General features: G+C 42.0%; 2 protein-coding genes across 2 annotated transcripts; one reads left to right on the forward strand and one right to left on the reverse strand.

The window, feature by feature from the left end:
* Positions 1-7,695: 7,695 nt before the first annotated feature.
* LOC148215340 (olfactory receptor 11H6-like) lies at positions 7,696-8,685 on the reverse strand. Its single transcript, XM_088144114.1, has one exon. The coding sequence runs from the start codon at positions 8,650-8,652 to the stop codon at positions 7,696-7,698; it is 957 nt and encodes a 318-aa protein (XP_088000240.1). The 5' UTR covers positions 8,653-8,685.
* Positions 8,686-12,914: 4,229 nt separating this feature from the next.
* On the forward strand, positions 12,915-13,913 carry LOC148215341 (olfactory receptor 11H6-like). Its single transcript, XM_088144165.1, has one exon. The coding sequence runs from the start codon at positions 12,915-12,917 to the stop codon at positions 13,911-13,913; it is 999 nt and encodes a 332-aa protein (XP_088000291.1).
* Positions 13,914-15,816: the final 1,903 nt, after the last annotated feature.

The following is a 15,816-nucleotide window of genomic DNA, read 5'->3' on the forward strand; positions in this document are numbered from 1 at the left end:
ACAGGGGAAGATACAAAGCCTTGTGGCCTCATAGAAGAGCTAAACTCCAAGAAGGAGCTGTCATAATTCAATGAAAAACAGCACCAGCAATTAGACCCTGGAGGGAAGTCCAGACTTCCAGGAGTCTGAGGCAGAAGCTTCCCATTCAATGCTCTATGAACATCAAGTTCCCCCCAGATCAGGAGCAGAGAAGCTGTTTTGAGGCATCCTACACGTCCAGTACTTGTGTACTGTGGGGTGTAAGCTCTGGCTTGACCTGAGACGCTGTCTTGGAAAGAGGAATGAGAAGAGAACAAGAGAGGGCCAAAAAAAAAAAAAGTAACTGCTCAGAGTAAAACTTTTTCCAGCTACTTCCCTGAGTCATTTATTAAATCCACCAGGAGTGAATAAATGAGTCTCTTTAGCCACATTAATACACCAGAGCAGAATCATACTTTAGCTATGTTTTACACAGTGAGAGTTTGTGAGACGGCAGGGGCAGAACATTTGCCCCCAGTCCATCTCCTTGTCTGGCTATCATGGAGTTTCTCTGGTTGGAAAGCTATTTCCAGAGATACATATTTTATCAGATTTCGTTCCAAATCCAATTTTATCTTCTTACAGGAGATCTGGAGGAAAGAGCACCTAATGCTAAATGGCTATTACTCAGTTTTGCTCAAGCAAACGGGGAATAGGGAGAGAGTTAGAGTAAGTGCAGAGCAAACAACATTCATCTTTCCCAAATTGCAGGCATCAGTCAATAAACCTGCTGCTTCTAAGAGAGGTGAAAGGGCAGTGCTGGTCAATTTCAAGCAGCGTATTGCTAATAAGCACCTCTCTCTCTGCTAGTAATTGAAGTTCTGGAATAGGACGTAGCACAGTTAAACTAACGACCATCCAGCCTGTGGCTCTGCTGATCGGAGGTGGAGACAGGACAAATGACTCGGGCCCAGGATTTAGATGTAGAATTTCAGCAGCCTCCTTGACACAACAGCTCCTTTGGATCTACGCCAGTCCAGAGATAGGAAATGAAATATCACAAAGCATTTCCTGGTGCAATTTTCCAGCCAAGGAGATATCTCCATTATTAATGAAAATGGGAATGTTTGTGGGAATGGAATAGATCAGTGGAAATTACTTTGGGGGTGGATCTAAACTGAGCCCCCTTCATGGATCACTGCCTTGTCGTGGCGAAGGGGCTTGCGTAACTCAGTGAAGCCATGAGCTATACCGTGCAGGGCCACCCAAGACGGACAGGTCATGACAGAGAGTTCTGACAAAATGTGGTCCACTGGAGAAGGAAATGGCAACCCACTCCAGTATCCTTGCCAAGAAAACCCCATGGACAATGTTAAAAGGCTAAAAGATATGACGCCGGAAGATGAGCCCCTCAGGTCCGAAGGTGTCCAATATGCTACTGGGGAAGAGCGGAGGGCATTTCCAAGTAGCTCCAGAAAGAGTGAAGCGGCTGGGCCAAAGCCGAAAGGACGTTCTGCTGTGGATGTATCTGGAAGCGAAAAGAAGGTCCGATGCTGTAAAGAACAATATTGTATAGGTACCTGGAATGTAAGATCTATGAACCAAGGCAAGCTGGATGTGGTCAAACATGAGATGACAAGATTGAACGTCGACATCTTGGGAATCAGCGAACTGAAATGGACGGGAATGGGTGAATTTAATTCGGGTGACCATTATATCTGCTACTGTGGGCAAGAAACCCTTAGAAGAAATGGAGTAGCACTCATAGTCAATAAGAGAGTGGGAAAGGCAGTAATGGGGTACAACCTCAAAAACGACAGAATGATCTCAGTGCGTATCCAAGGCAAACCATTCAATATCACAGTCATCCAAGTCTATGCCCCAACCACTGATGCTGAAGAAGCTGAGGTTGACCGCTTCTATGAAGACCCACAACATCTTCTAGAACTAGCACCAAAAAAAGATGTCCTTTTCATCATAGGGGATTGGAATGCTAAAGTAGGAAGTCAAGGAGTAATCGGAATAACAGGCAAGTTTGGCCTTGGAGCACAAAATGAAGCAGAGCAAAGGCTAATAGAGTTCTGTCAAGAGAACAAGCTAGTCATAGCAAACACTCTTTTCCAACAACACAAGAGACGACTCTACACATGGACATCACCAGATGGTCAATACCGAAACCAGATTGATTATATACTTTGCAGCCAAAGATGGAGAAGCTCTATACAGACAGCAAAAACAAGACCAGGAGCTGACTGTGGCTCAGATCATGAGCTTCTTACTGCAAATTTTAGGCTTAAATTGAAGAATGTAGGGAAAACCACTAGACCACTCAGGTATGACTTAGATCATATTCCTTGTGAGTACACAGTGAAGGTGATGAATAGATTTAGAGGATTAGATCTGGTAGACAGAGTGCCTGAAGAACTATGGACGGAGGTCCGTAACATTGTACAGGAGGCAGCAACTAAAACCATCCCAAAGAAAAGGAAATGCAAGAAAGCAAAATGGCTGTCTGATGAGGCTTTACAAATAGCTGTGGAAAGAAGGAATGCGAAAAGCAAGGGTGAAAGGGAAAGATATAAGCAACTGAATGCAGATTTCCAGAGAATAGCAAGGAGAGATAAGAAAGCCTTCTTAAATGAACAATGCAAAGAAATTGAGGAAAACAATAGAATGGGGAAGACTAGAGATCTCTACAAGAAAATTGGAGATATGAAAGGAAAATTTAGTGCAAAGATGGGCATGATAAAGGACAAAAAAGGCAGGGACCTAACAGAAGCAGAAGAGATTAAGAAGAGGTGGCAAGAATACACAGAAGAACTATACAAGAAAGATCTTAATGTCCCCGATGTCCATACTGGTGTGGTCACTGACCTTGAGCCAGACATCCTAGAGAGTGAAGTCAAGTGGGCCTTAGGAAGCATTGCTAACAACAAAGCTAGTGGAGATGACAGTATTCCAGCTGAGTTATTTAAAATACTAAAAGATGATGGTGTTAAAGTGCTGCACTCAATATGCCAGCAAGTTTGGAAAACACAACAGTGGCCACGGGATTGGAAAAGGTCAGTTTATGTTCCAATTCCAAAGAAGGGCAATGCCAAAGAATGCTCAAACTATTGCACAATTGCACTCATTTCACATGCTAGCAAGGTTATGCTCAAAATCCTACAAGCTAGGCTTCAGCAATACATGAACCGAGAACTACCGGATGTACAAGCTGGGTTTCGAAGAGGCAGAGGAACTAGAGATCAAATCGCCAACATTCGCTGGATCATGGAGAAAGCACGAGAGTTCCAGAAAAATATCTACTTCTGCTTCATTGATTATGCAAAAGCCTTCGATTGTGTGGATCACAACAAACTGTGGCAAATTCTTAAAGAGATGGGAGTACCAGACCACCTTACCTGTCTCCTGAGAAATCTGTATGCGGGACAAGAAGCAACAGTTAGAACCGGTCATGGAACAACCAATTGGTTCAAAATAGGGAAAGGTGTACGACAAGGCTGTATACTGTCACCCTGCTTACTTAACCTATATGCAGAGTACATCATGAGAAATGCCAGGCTGGAAGAATCACAAGCCGGAATTAAGATTGCAGGGAGAATCATCAACAACCTCAGACATGCAGACGATACCACCCTAATGGCAGAAAGTGAAGAAGAACTAAAGAGCCTCTTGATGAGGGTGAAAAGGAGAGTGCAAAAGCTGGCTTGAAACTCAGCATTAAAAAAACTAAGATCATGGCATCTGGACCCATCAATTCCTGGCAAATAGAAGGGGTAGAAATGGAAGCAGTTACAGACTTCATTTATTTGGGCTCCAAGATCACCTCAGACGGAGACTGCAGCCATGAAATTAAAAGACGCTTGCTCCTTGGGAGGAAAGCTATGGCAAGCCTAGATAGCATATTAAAAAGCAGAGATGTCACCTTGCCGACAAAGATCCGCATAGTCAAAGCTATGGTTTTTCCAGTAGTAATGTATGGCTGTGAGAGCTGTACCATAAAGAAGGCTGAGCGCTGAAGAATTGATGCCTTTGAACTGTGGTGCTGGAGAAGACTCTTGAGAGTCCCCTGGACTGCTAGGAGGTCAAACCAGTCAATCTTAAAGGAAATCAACCCTGATTGCTCATTGGAAGGATCGATAATGAAGCTCAAGCTCAGATATTTTGGTCACCTAATGCAAAGAGAGATCTCTTTGGAGAAGACCCTGATGCTGGGAAAGATTGAAGGCAAAAGGAGAAGAGGACGGCAGAGGATGAGATGGTTAGATAGCATCACTGAAGCAATGAGCATGAAACTGAGCAAACTCAGGGAGGCAGTGAAGGACAGGAAGGCCTGGCGCAATATGGTTCATGGGGTCACGAAGAGTCGGACACAACTTAACGACTAAACAACAACAACTAAACTGAGCATCATATAGAGGCATCTCTCAGAAACATTTACAGCTGCTGATAAATGTTAATGCTACTTTCTTTCCAGGCAGGTAGTGATCACTTACCATGAGCTCCACTCCTTCATCCAGAGGACAGGGATGGGTGGGAGAGTCCTTCTTGTTCTGTCAGCTGCAAATGAGGAATCAGGCTGAGGCTGCCTTGTATAAGATGGTCAATTAAAGTGACCTCAGTCTGGGCTGAGGTTTTGAATTGCTACAAGCATGGTCCAAAATCATTACAAGCCACCCCAATGAACAGATGCTACTGTGCTACAAGATCCTGACTGGGCTCTTCTGGCAGATAACAAGTCCTTTCTGCATTAAGCAGGAGCATGTTATCCAGCATGGATCAAATCACTGGGGTGAACAGGATTGCTTGGGTGCACAGAAAAAGCCACCCGCTGTCACTTTTAGCATCTTCTCACAACATCAACTGAACACTCCTGATTCAGTGGAGCATTATAAATAGTTATTACCAATTTAAAAAACAACAGAATACAGAGAAGGTGTCTGGAAGTGATCAAGAGTGGTCGTGAGAGCGAATGCCCTAGATAAATTGTGGAGAGTTGCAGCAACAGGAATTCCCTGGGCTGGAGTGAACTGATTGGCCACCACTCGTGGGTTTAGAAGGAGACAAACTCATTGAACAAAGCAAATCCTTAAAAGCCCCCAAAGGGATTCAGTATCACCTGAATTCACAGAGAATTATTTTGCCTGGGGAGGATGTCAATGCTGGTTTCGGTCTTAACTTACAGTGAAAGATCGGCTAGTATCCTCTAAGTGTGGAGGGGAGGTGGCCATAAATATCAGCACTTCCAGCTCTTGGACATCAAGCTAAGTGCTTCTAGCAAGTTTTATTCAAACACTTTGTCTTATTTTAGTGATTTGCATATTTATTTTTGGAACTCCTTGAGTGGCCCTCATAGTTGCATTATACCACAAGACTCATTGGAAGACAACGTGCAAATCAGGTCAGTTCATATAGAACAGCATCTCCATAAGGATGCATCCTTGCTCCACTCTCAGTTTTTACATCAGAGCAATGGGGCTATTTAACCAGGGAGAACTGTTGTCTCCTGAAGTTCATCAGGAAACGTGTGGCAGCAGTGATACTGGATGAAGATAGAGGAGGTCCAAGAGCCCCAGAGGTTCTAAGCAGAACAGTGAAAGCTTTGACCCTTCACCGCACATCAAATATGAGAAAAGTATGGTTAGCTAATCTGTGAACAGGCCCCAAAATTTGGCCTGGTAACATAAGGCATTGAGCAGGAGTAGGAAAATGCCCCCATTACGCATGCTTCCTTAAACACCCAAAGGAGTTCTTTGCCCATTCTTTCCTTCTTCTGTTCCAAAAGGGCAGAATATTTCCCAGCTATATAGACCTATATAAATAAGCCATAAATGAATGTATTTGAGGCCTAGACAAGGATGCAACTCCTCTACAAATCCCAGCTAACCCCATGGACCAATTTTGCTAATTGTCAGGTGTTCAAAATTTCCAAGAAAGTGGTTTCCAGTTGGTTGATGTGACGTTACCATAAACCATAAATAAATGTATTTGAGGCCTAGACAAGGATGCAACTCCTCTACTTTTAAGGTCCCCTTAAAAGAAAAGAGTTCACCTCGTGTGTCATTGTCTCCTTATGACAACACACTAATTGGCCAGTAGATATAGACTTTCCAGGCAATAGGACATCATAGACAACTTGCAATGCCAGGAGACTCTTGGTGTCTTGGGAGGCAAAGGCAAATTTAAGCACGAGAGCGCTTTAGCACTGGATCATTCCAGTGACCCTGTTTCAATAAGATCTGTAGGAATTTCTCGGTATATTTTATGGACGACTCACATGACTGAATTAATATTTAAATTTAAAGTTCTTTCTGACATTTGGGCTTCAGAGAAAACCTTGGCAAAACTCTTGTCAATTTCATCTGGTTTTTAAAAAGTAAGGAGGTAAAAGAAAGGGCCCACAGTATTTCATCCTTCCTTGATATTTGCACTTAATGTTGCAAGACATAAATAGAAAATATTGGGTTGTGAATAAAACTTTAATCTATTTATCCCTGGGATATTTTCTGGTTTAAAAATAGCATCCCAAAATATGTCTGGGGTGAAGCAGGCCTATTATTTTGGATCAACTCACCTCTGAGGTAATTAAAAAAAAAAAAAACTTTTTCAGAATTTTTTTAAAAATGTGGTTTACGTTGGAATGCTTCTTGGCAGTACAGTTAACTTAAGTATTTCTTGTTTGACGTGTCTGGTCTAGATGCAATTAAAGGTTCTGAAATGCTTTATAGTAGCTGGAGGTTTTGGGGGCGGCGGAATTATCTGTAGCTCTTATAAAGATAATCCATCTCTGTGGAATGATGAAGGAAATTGATTCTATTGATATTAGTTATTTGTACGACCTATATCAATGGAGGATCAACTTAAACAGTGTGAAATAATTTTCCTGTGACTGTAAATTGAGATTAGTACATTTTTCTGTGTGTGGATGTGTATTGGACACTTCAGAGTATGTTGATGGAAAAGAAACTCAGGAGTTGGAATATTAACCCATATTTATTTAATTATTTATTTATCCAATTTATATAGCCACCCATTGCACAAGAAGTGACTCTGGGCAGCGTACAACAAAGCTAAAATCATAAATACCTGAAAGAGTTATCAATTACTATTAGTAAAAATATAAAAAACTATTTTAAAAAAGCTAAGACCAAGAAATAAGGGGATGTTAATAATAATTTATTTATTTATTTATTTATTAAATTTATTGACTTTGGGTGGCTCAATAATGGAGCCATCTCACTAGTTCAGCAGTCCCCTGGGGTCCCCAGACCTGATGACACAACCAGCTCTTGAGGAACCTGCAGAAGATCAGAAGTGATGGAGCCAAACTCAGCTCAGGGGGGAGAATATTCCTCAATGCAGACACACAGAAGTAAAATCCCACCATCTAGGGACCGCCAAACATAGCTCCCTCAACAACAGAACCCATAACATGCTCTCTCTGGTGGAACAGGCAGATGTAATTGGGAAGAGGTGGTCCTTCAACCCAAATACTTTAGTCTTGCCTTATTATTGTTGCATTTTGAGTTGAGATCAATAGGATTGTTAATATGAGGCTGGATCAATTGCCTGAAATTTAGGATACATATGTTCTTCTTGGCTATGTCCCTGATACTTGAAATCTACTTAAAGAACTGGAGTTTAGGAGCATGGGAGTTCGTAAAATGATTTATAACACTGGAAATAAAGGTGTACACAGCTGGGTGATTACATTTCTCCTTTCCACTCCTGTTTTCACAATGCCATCTTTTTCCTCAGCCATTGCTCCGCCCTTCTCAGCACTCTGCCCAGGGCTTCCTTCATCTGATTATTCCTCAGACAGTAGATCATGGGGTTGAGAAAGGGTGTAATGGCAGTGTAGAAGACAGTAACTATTTTAGTGACATGTGACTGACTTTTCCCACTTGGAGCTACATACATTCCTGCCACAGAACCATAGAAAAGGGTCACCACCATGAGATGGAAGGATATGGTGGAGAAGGCCTTCTTCCTGCTGCGTTGGTTAGAGGAGTTGATCAGTGTGAAAATGATAGTGCCATAGGAAATAGTTACAAAGATTAAGTTGCCTAATATGATGCAAGTATTCATGGCAAATAGAATAAGTGGAGCATTTCCTAATGGAGGGCAAGCTAAGGACAGGATCCCTTGATCACACAAAAAGTGTTCAGAGACATTGGGGCCACAGAAGGATAACCTAGAGATCAAAATTACTGGGCCTGCATATACCAAAAAGCCAGCAATCCAGCAACCCGCTACAAGCTTGAAACAGGTTTTCTGAGACATAATTGTTGGGTAACGGAGTGGGTGGCAGATGGCCAGATAGCGATCCAAGGCCATGGCTGAGAGGAAGAAGTCTTCAGTGATGCCAAGTGAATAGAAAATGTAGAACTGAAGGAAACAGGCTTGGAAGGAGATGATCCCTTGCGGAACAGCCAGATCAAAGAGCATACGTGGCATGATGGTGGTCACGTAGCAGATCTCCAGCAGGGAGAAGTTTCCCAGAAAGTTGTACATGGGGAGCTGTGCTAACTGTGCATCTACATGTACCAGCATGATAATAATGCTATTCTCAGCCAAAGTGCTTATGTAGATTACAGTAAAAAGGATAAGGAGGAAGGACCGTTTTTGCTGCCCATCCTCCAAACCTAGCAAAATGAATTCCTGGACTGTGGTCCCATTGGCCAGCTCCATCTGGAATCAGGAAAAAGAATCAGAATCAGACATCCTTAAAGATTCACCAATATATCTATCTATTTCCATAAAGGATTTAAAAATGGCAGAGTGTAGAAATTGGCAGAATTACCAAATCAAGAAGAAGGATATACTGTATTCTGGCATTGCTTACCTCCTATAAGGCTGTCCTTAAGTAAACGCTGTTCAGGAATGATGGAGAATGAACAGCAGGTTAGAGAGGAGTATGTAAACCTTATAAACTCATCTTTAGCTCGATCACAAAAAAAGCAAAAAGAAATCACGTATCAACTTGAAAAATAAAAAATAAACTCTTCTATCACTGAAGTCTTTTCAACGTTATTACTAAAGTATCATAGAAATTCAAGAATAATTTATATGAGTACATCATCCACACTGCTGTCTTGACCTAAATATTTGAGTTCTGAACCAAACTTCAGATGCTTCATCACATCAAAGTAAACCATTCCATATAACATGGGATGTAGATGATACAATAGATAGTAGGAGACATCTGCCAATAGATACAGCTTTAGAACTCATAGAAGAGCTAAACCCCAAGAAGGAGCTGTCATAATTCAATGAATAACAGCACCAGCAATTAGACCCTGGAGGGAAGTCCAGACTTCCAGGAGTCTGAGACAGAAGCTTTCCATTCAATGCACTATGAACATCAAGTTCCCCCCAGATCAGGAGCAGAGAAGCTGATTAGAGGCATCCTACATGTCTAATACTTGTGTCCTGTGGGGTGTAAGCTCTGGCTTGACCTGAGAGGCTATCCTGGAGAGAGGAATGAGGCCAGCGGAAGAGAGGACCAAGAAAAGATCAGTACGTGGCCAGAGTCAAAATCTCTCCAGCTACTTCCCTGAGTGATTCAGTGATTCTTCCAATAGTGAATAAATGAAGCCATATTAATGCACCACAGCAAAATCCTACGTTAGCTATTGAACAGTGAGAGTATGTGAGGCAGTGGGGGCTGGCATTATTGCCCCCATACCCTCTCCTTGCCTTCCTATCATGACGTTTCTCTGGTTGGAAGGCTATATCAGTATGTATCTGTATGTATGTATGTTTAATCAGATTTAATTCCAAATTTGATTTTACTTTCTTACAGGAGATCTGGAGGAAAGAGAACACAAGGCTAGATAGTTATTCCTCAATTTTGTTCAAGGAAGCAGGGAGTAGGGAGAGAGTTAGATTAGGTGGGGAGCTCACAGCACTGGTTTCTCCCAAACTGCAGGCAACATTCACTAAACGTGCCACATTTAAGAGGGGTGCAGTGAGACTGCTGGTCAAAGTCAAGCTCTCCAGTACATTGTGGATAAACATCTCTCAGTCTCCTAGTGTATTAGAGATCTATGGACTGGACTGGGAAAGAGCACAGTTACACTAACAGCCCTTAAATGCTCTAGCGCAGCAGCTCTTAGGTAGAAAGTGTACTGACAGGACAGACCAAATGACCCAGCCCTGCATCTAGAATTTCAGCAGCCTCCTCGATGTAAGAGCTCCTGTGGGTCTACATTGTCTCCATTATCAATGAAAGGGGTGAGGAGATATGAGAAAGTTACCTTGGGGGCTGGATCTAAACTGAGCATCATATACAGCCATCTCTCAGAAACTTTTAAAGCCTCTGGCAAATGTTACTGCTGCTTTCTCTCCAGGCAGGTAGTGATCACTTACCATGAGCTCCACTCCTTCACCCAGAAGACAGGGACGTGCGGGAGAGTCCTTGTTGTTCCTGTCAACTGCAAATTTGGAATCAGGCTGAGGCTGTCTTGTATAAGACGGTCAGTGAAAGTGAGCCGAGTCTTGGCTGAGATTTTGAATAGCTACATTACAAGCCAACCCCATGAAAAAATATTTTGGTGCTAGGAGATCCTGACTGGGCTCTACTGGGAGACAATAAGTCATTTTTGCAGTAAGCAGGAGCATGTTACGCAACATGGATCAAAATACTGGTCTGACAAGGATTGCATGTGTGGAAGAAAAAAATCAGTGTGTCGTCTATAGCCTCTACTGGCAACATTAGAACACTCCTTATCCAGTGGAGCATTATAAATTGTTCTTAGCAATTAAAAAAAAAAAAGATTGCAGAAGAAGGTGCATGGAGGCAATTGTGAGCAATTGTAAGAGTGAATGCAACAGGAATTCCCTGGGCTGGAGTGAGATGATTGGCCACCACTCCTGGGTTTAGAAGGAAAGAAAGTAATTAGGCAATTAGGCAATTCAAACCTAGAAAGGCTCCCAAAGGAGGTTTAGTGCCTACTGAATTCACAGGAAATGTTTATGCCTGGTGGGGATCCCAACCATGGTTTCCTCTTCCCTCACAGTAGAAGATCAACTGCTGTGTTTGGCGGGGGGGGGGGGGCGGTTGCCATGATTATCAGCATTTCCAGGTAGTGCAAGAAAGACAATTCCCATAAACTAGCTGTGGGCCATCAACCTATGTGCTTCTAGCTCTGTTCCAATACTTTAGCTTATTTTACCGTTTTTATGCTTATCCTGGAAGCTCCTAGGCTGGCTGGAGACCTTGGCAGAATGGTAGGATGGCTTTAGATCAAACCAATCTGTGTGAGATCTGAACTCAGTATTTTACCATTTGATCCGAAAGTAGCTTTGTCGATTGCATTCATAGACTTTCATTGAAGGCTTATGACTCAGTATCTAGGGAAATCCTTGGGCAGATGAACTGGCTGGGTTTTGATCAAACTGTTCCATGCTGGATCTGAACCCAGTGCTTTAGAATGTGATCCCAAAGTAGTTTTTTCTATGGCTTTCACAGACTAACACAGACTTCTGACTGAGCATCTAGGGAAAGCCTTTGGTAGAAACTCAAAAACTCCTCAGTGAATTCCCCACCAGGCCCAGTAATTCCCTGTGAATTCAGCAGGCACTAAACCCCCTTCAGGGGGCTTTCTGAGTTTGATTTGCCTAATTAGTTCGTCTCCTTCTGAAACCATGAGTGGTGGCCAGTCATCTCTTCCTAGCTCAGGGAATTCCTTTTGCTCTTTATCCAAGGCATTCACTCTTGCAACTGCTCATGATTGCCTCCACACACCTTCTTCTGCAACCTTTTTTTCCTAAATTGCTCATAACAATATATGTTGCTCTACTGGATAAGGAGTGTTCAGTTGGGATTACCAGTAGATGATATAAATGACAGACAGTGCCTTTGTGTTCCTGTTCACATCAACGTTTTGACCTATGCTGGATAACATGCTTCTGCTTAATGCAAAAATGTAATGTGGGCATGTCCTTGAAGAGAGGTGGAGGAGCTGCAGCCTAGACAACAGTCTGATAAACAAAATCCGAAGGGAGGGCGTGGAGAAAGCAATTCAGAAGGACCCTTCCTAGTTTTCGGGAGAGTAAAAGTGAGGAAGGGAAGAGGTACTTTCAGACTCGCAAGATTCTGTACAAGTTACAGTACTGTTACAATAACGGTAGTGTTTGACCTCATGGTTGGTGCTTCTTGTTTGGATTACCTTGAAGCACTGACAAAAAAGGACTTCTTATACCCCAGTAGAGCCCAATCAAGATTGTAGAACAACACAGAAATTTTCGCTGGAGTGCTTTGTAATGATTTTGAGCAATGCTTGTAGTAATTAAACATCTCAGCCCAGACTGAGCTCATTTTGGTTGACCATCTTGTGCAAGGCAGCCTCTCCCTGAATTCTCCTTTGCAGGAGAAACAAGGACTCTACCACACATCGCTGTCGATTGGTGAAGGAGCAAAGCTAGTGGTAAGTGATCACTACCTGCCTGGAGCGAAATGAGTAGTAACATTTATCAATGGCTTTAAATATTTCTGAGAGATGGATTTTCTATGATACTTTAGTAATAATCTTAAAAGGAATTCAGTGGAAGAAGGCCCTGCCAATAATGTGTTTCTTTTTATTTATTTTTCAAGTTGATACATGATTTCCTTTTCCAATTTCTGTGAAAGGGTCATAAATGAGTTCATTAGATTCCCATCCTTCTCTCTAACCTGCTGTTCATTCTCCACTCTTGAAGAGACTTTATTCAAGGACAGGCTTAGAGGAGATATGCAATGCCAGAAGATTTCTTTCTGATTACCAGAGTTCTTCATAGTCAGTTGGCACCTAAATCGAATATTAAATTAAATTGTTGATTTTGCCTGTTTTAGATCCTGGATGGAAACACATAGAAATATTTAAGCCGTTTTACTCCTGGATAGAAACAAATAGAAACATTTATGAATGGCATTTCTTTAATGTGATTCTGATTCTTTTTTCTGGTTCCAGATGGAGCTGGCCAACAGGACCACAGTCCAAGAATTCATTTTACTGGGTTTGGAAGGTGGGCAGCAAAGGCGGTTCTACCTTCTTATCTTTTTTAGTTGTATTTACATAATTACTTTGATTGAAAATGCCACTATTATCACTCTGGTACATCTAGATGACTGCTTGGCCCAGCTGCCCATGTATACCCTCTTGGGAAATTTTTCCTGGCTGGAAGTGTGTTATGTGACCACCTCAATACCTCGTATGATCTTTGATCTAGCTTCTCCTCAAGGAATCATCTCCTTCCAAGCCTGTTTCCTTCAGTTCTACATTTTCTTCTCACTTGGCAGCACTGAATCCCTCTTCTTCTCAGCCATGGCATTAGATCGCCACTTGGCCATTTGCCACCCACTCCACTACCCAACAATTATGTCTCAAAAAAACTGTTCCAAGCTTGTAGCTGGTTGCTGGATTGCTGGGTTCTTGGGATATGCTGTCCCAGTAATTTTGATCTCCAGACTGTCCTTTTGTGGCTCCAATGTTATTGATAATTTTGTGTGTGATCAAGGCCTCCTATCCCTGGCTTGCCCGCCTTTTAAAAATGCTTCCCCTAGCATCCAGATGTCCATGAATATTTTGATTATATTGGGCAACTTTTCCTTTGTCACTATTTCCTATGGCATTATAATTGTCACACTGATCAAATCCTCTAACCAAAGTAGCAGGAAGAAGGCCTTCTCCACCATATCCTTCCATCTCATGGCGGTGACCCTTTTCTATGGTTCTGTGGCAGGAATGTATGTAGCTCCAAGTGGGAAAGGTCAGTCGCCTATCACTAAAATAGTCACTGTCTTCTACACTGCCATTACACCCTTTCTTAATCCCATGATATATTGTTTGCGGAACAGTCAGGTGAAGGAGGCCCTAGGCAGGGTGCTGAGAAAGATGGAGCAACAAATGAGGAAAAAGGTGGCATTGTGCTTAGGGGAGGGAAAAGGAGAAAGCAAATTTATTGACTGATTGATCTATTGATTGATTGATTGATTGATTGTATTTATATGACCACCCATCTCATAAGAAATTACTATGGGTGGGTACAACAATAAAATAAAACAAACTTATAAAAACAATCATTATAAAAATATAAAAATCATTATTAAGAAATACATTTTATTAAAAATTAGCAATATACAAACCACAAGGCATGGAGAGAGTGAGTATATCAACCACAACAGTGGAGCCATCTGAGAATGCCTCCAGTTCCCTGGGGTCCCAGGCGCAGTGACACAATCAGGTCTTGAGGGGTCTTTGGAACATTAACAGGGAGGGAGCTAACTTGACTTCAGCGGTGGGGGGGAGAAAATTCCATAAGGCGGGCACCACGGCGCCGATGGCAGAGAGTATCAGTGGTTATGGCAGAGATCATCAAGCTATGTAATATTTACTCTGAATATTTCCTCTACTTGTCTTTCTGAATAGCTCCAAAACTGAATAATTTAGTGGAATGGATTAAATTGCATTAGTTTGGTTTGGACTGCATGACAAAGTATCAAGGAATATATTGATATTCATGCAGAGGAATTATTTCTCTCACCTGTTTTAGACTAGCTAATCACATTGCCCAAAATTAATCAAAGGAACAACAAGCTCTTGAGAAATATGGCTGGTGTGGGTCTTCCGGGCTGTGTGGCCGTGTTCTGGAGGTTTTGTTTCCTAACACGGCCACACAGCCCGCAAGACTCACACCAGCCATCGTATGCCGGCCATGAAAGCCTTCGACAATATCTTGAGAAATACATAACAGAAGGGGGGGAAAACCACCTTTCTTTCTTGAAGTATTAATTATTTTCTGTTTTAACTGTTCTAGTGACTGTTTTGGATGGCCTATTCTTTGAAATGACCTAATGAAATAAAACTATAATATCCAACATCCTAAGTAATATGTAATAGATGGTTGCTTTTTGCGTGCAGGATGAATCAAATTAATTCTCTGTTTTCTGGGATAATTAAACAACTAGCAAATCTGGGGTGATTGGCACAACTTGTGGACATGGATGTACATGGATGCTTGTTTCTAGACCACGACAGTTTCACATCATGTTTTCTGTGACATGTGTCCACATCGGTTTGCCATTGAATTCTAAAAATCCAATAAAATTACCTTTAATATAACTGACCTCCTGAGTGCTCTGGAACTAGATGAATGAGACCTAGAGCAGGCCTCTCTCCTTCCATCATGTTTGCTTGAATTTGGAGGAGAGGCGTGTTTATAAGAGCATCGGAAGTCTTTTTTGTTCCCTCCGTCAAATTGACCCTAGACTCGGTGAAGCCCCTATCAAAACATTTTTTTTCTTTTTCTTTGTTTACCATATAACAAAAAGAGATGTTCTGCACCATTTGTATTGCACAGGAGTACAAAGGGGATAACAAAAACACAAACGTAGACAAATAAAAAAGGACTAGTTGCCTTATCTCTACCTAGCTCAATGTCCTAAACTATTACATTACATATGCTATATTTCTAATCTACTATACTATGCAGCCTTATACTATGCCTACTCTATTACTCTAATATCCTACTCTGGCTCTACTCTGCCTCATATAATATCTCTCACCGTATCTCAATGTTTTTCTAACTTTGACTTCCTCTGTCTCTTTCCTAACTTTACTGTCCTCCTAATCTAAGCCGGTCCCTTTCTTCTGGAGTCTGGTTGGTGGTATGGTTTTATACGCTGCCTTGCCTTGTTGTATCGCATTAAAGTTTCTGCCATCCAATGGCTGGTCAGCAGATGGCAGTCCAGAGTCTCTCTGGTGTCCTCCGCCATCTTTACCTGCTTTAGACAGGATTGGCCTGGAGGCTTCCTGCTTGGAAGTCCCTTTGTCTCTGCTTGAGAGGGAGGGCTGAGGAAACAAAGGAACAACA

This window comes from Python bivittatus, unplaced genomic scaffold, assembly GCF_059951505.1.
Source record: "Python bivittatus isolate LINGU-HERP-01145 unplaced genomic scaffold, Pbiv_v1 ctg000430_np1212, whole genome shotgun sequence".
NCBI classification, from domain to species: Eukaryota; Metazoa; Chordata; class Lepidosauria; order Squamata; family Pythonidae; genus Python; species Python bivittatus.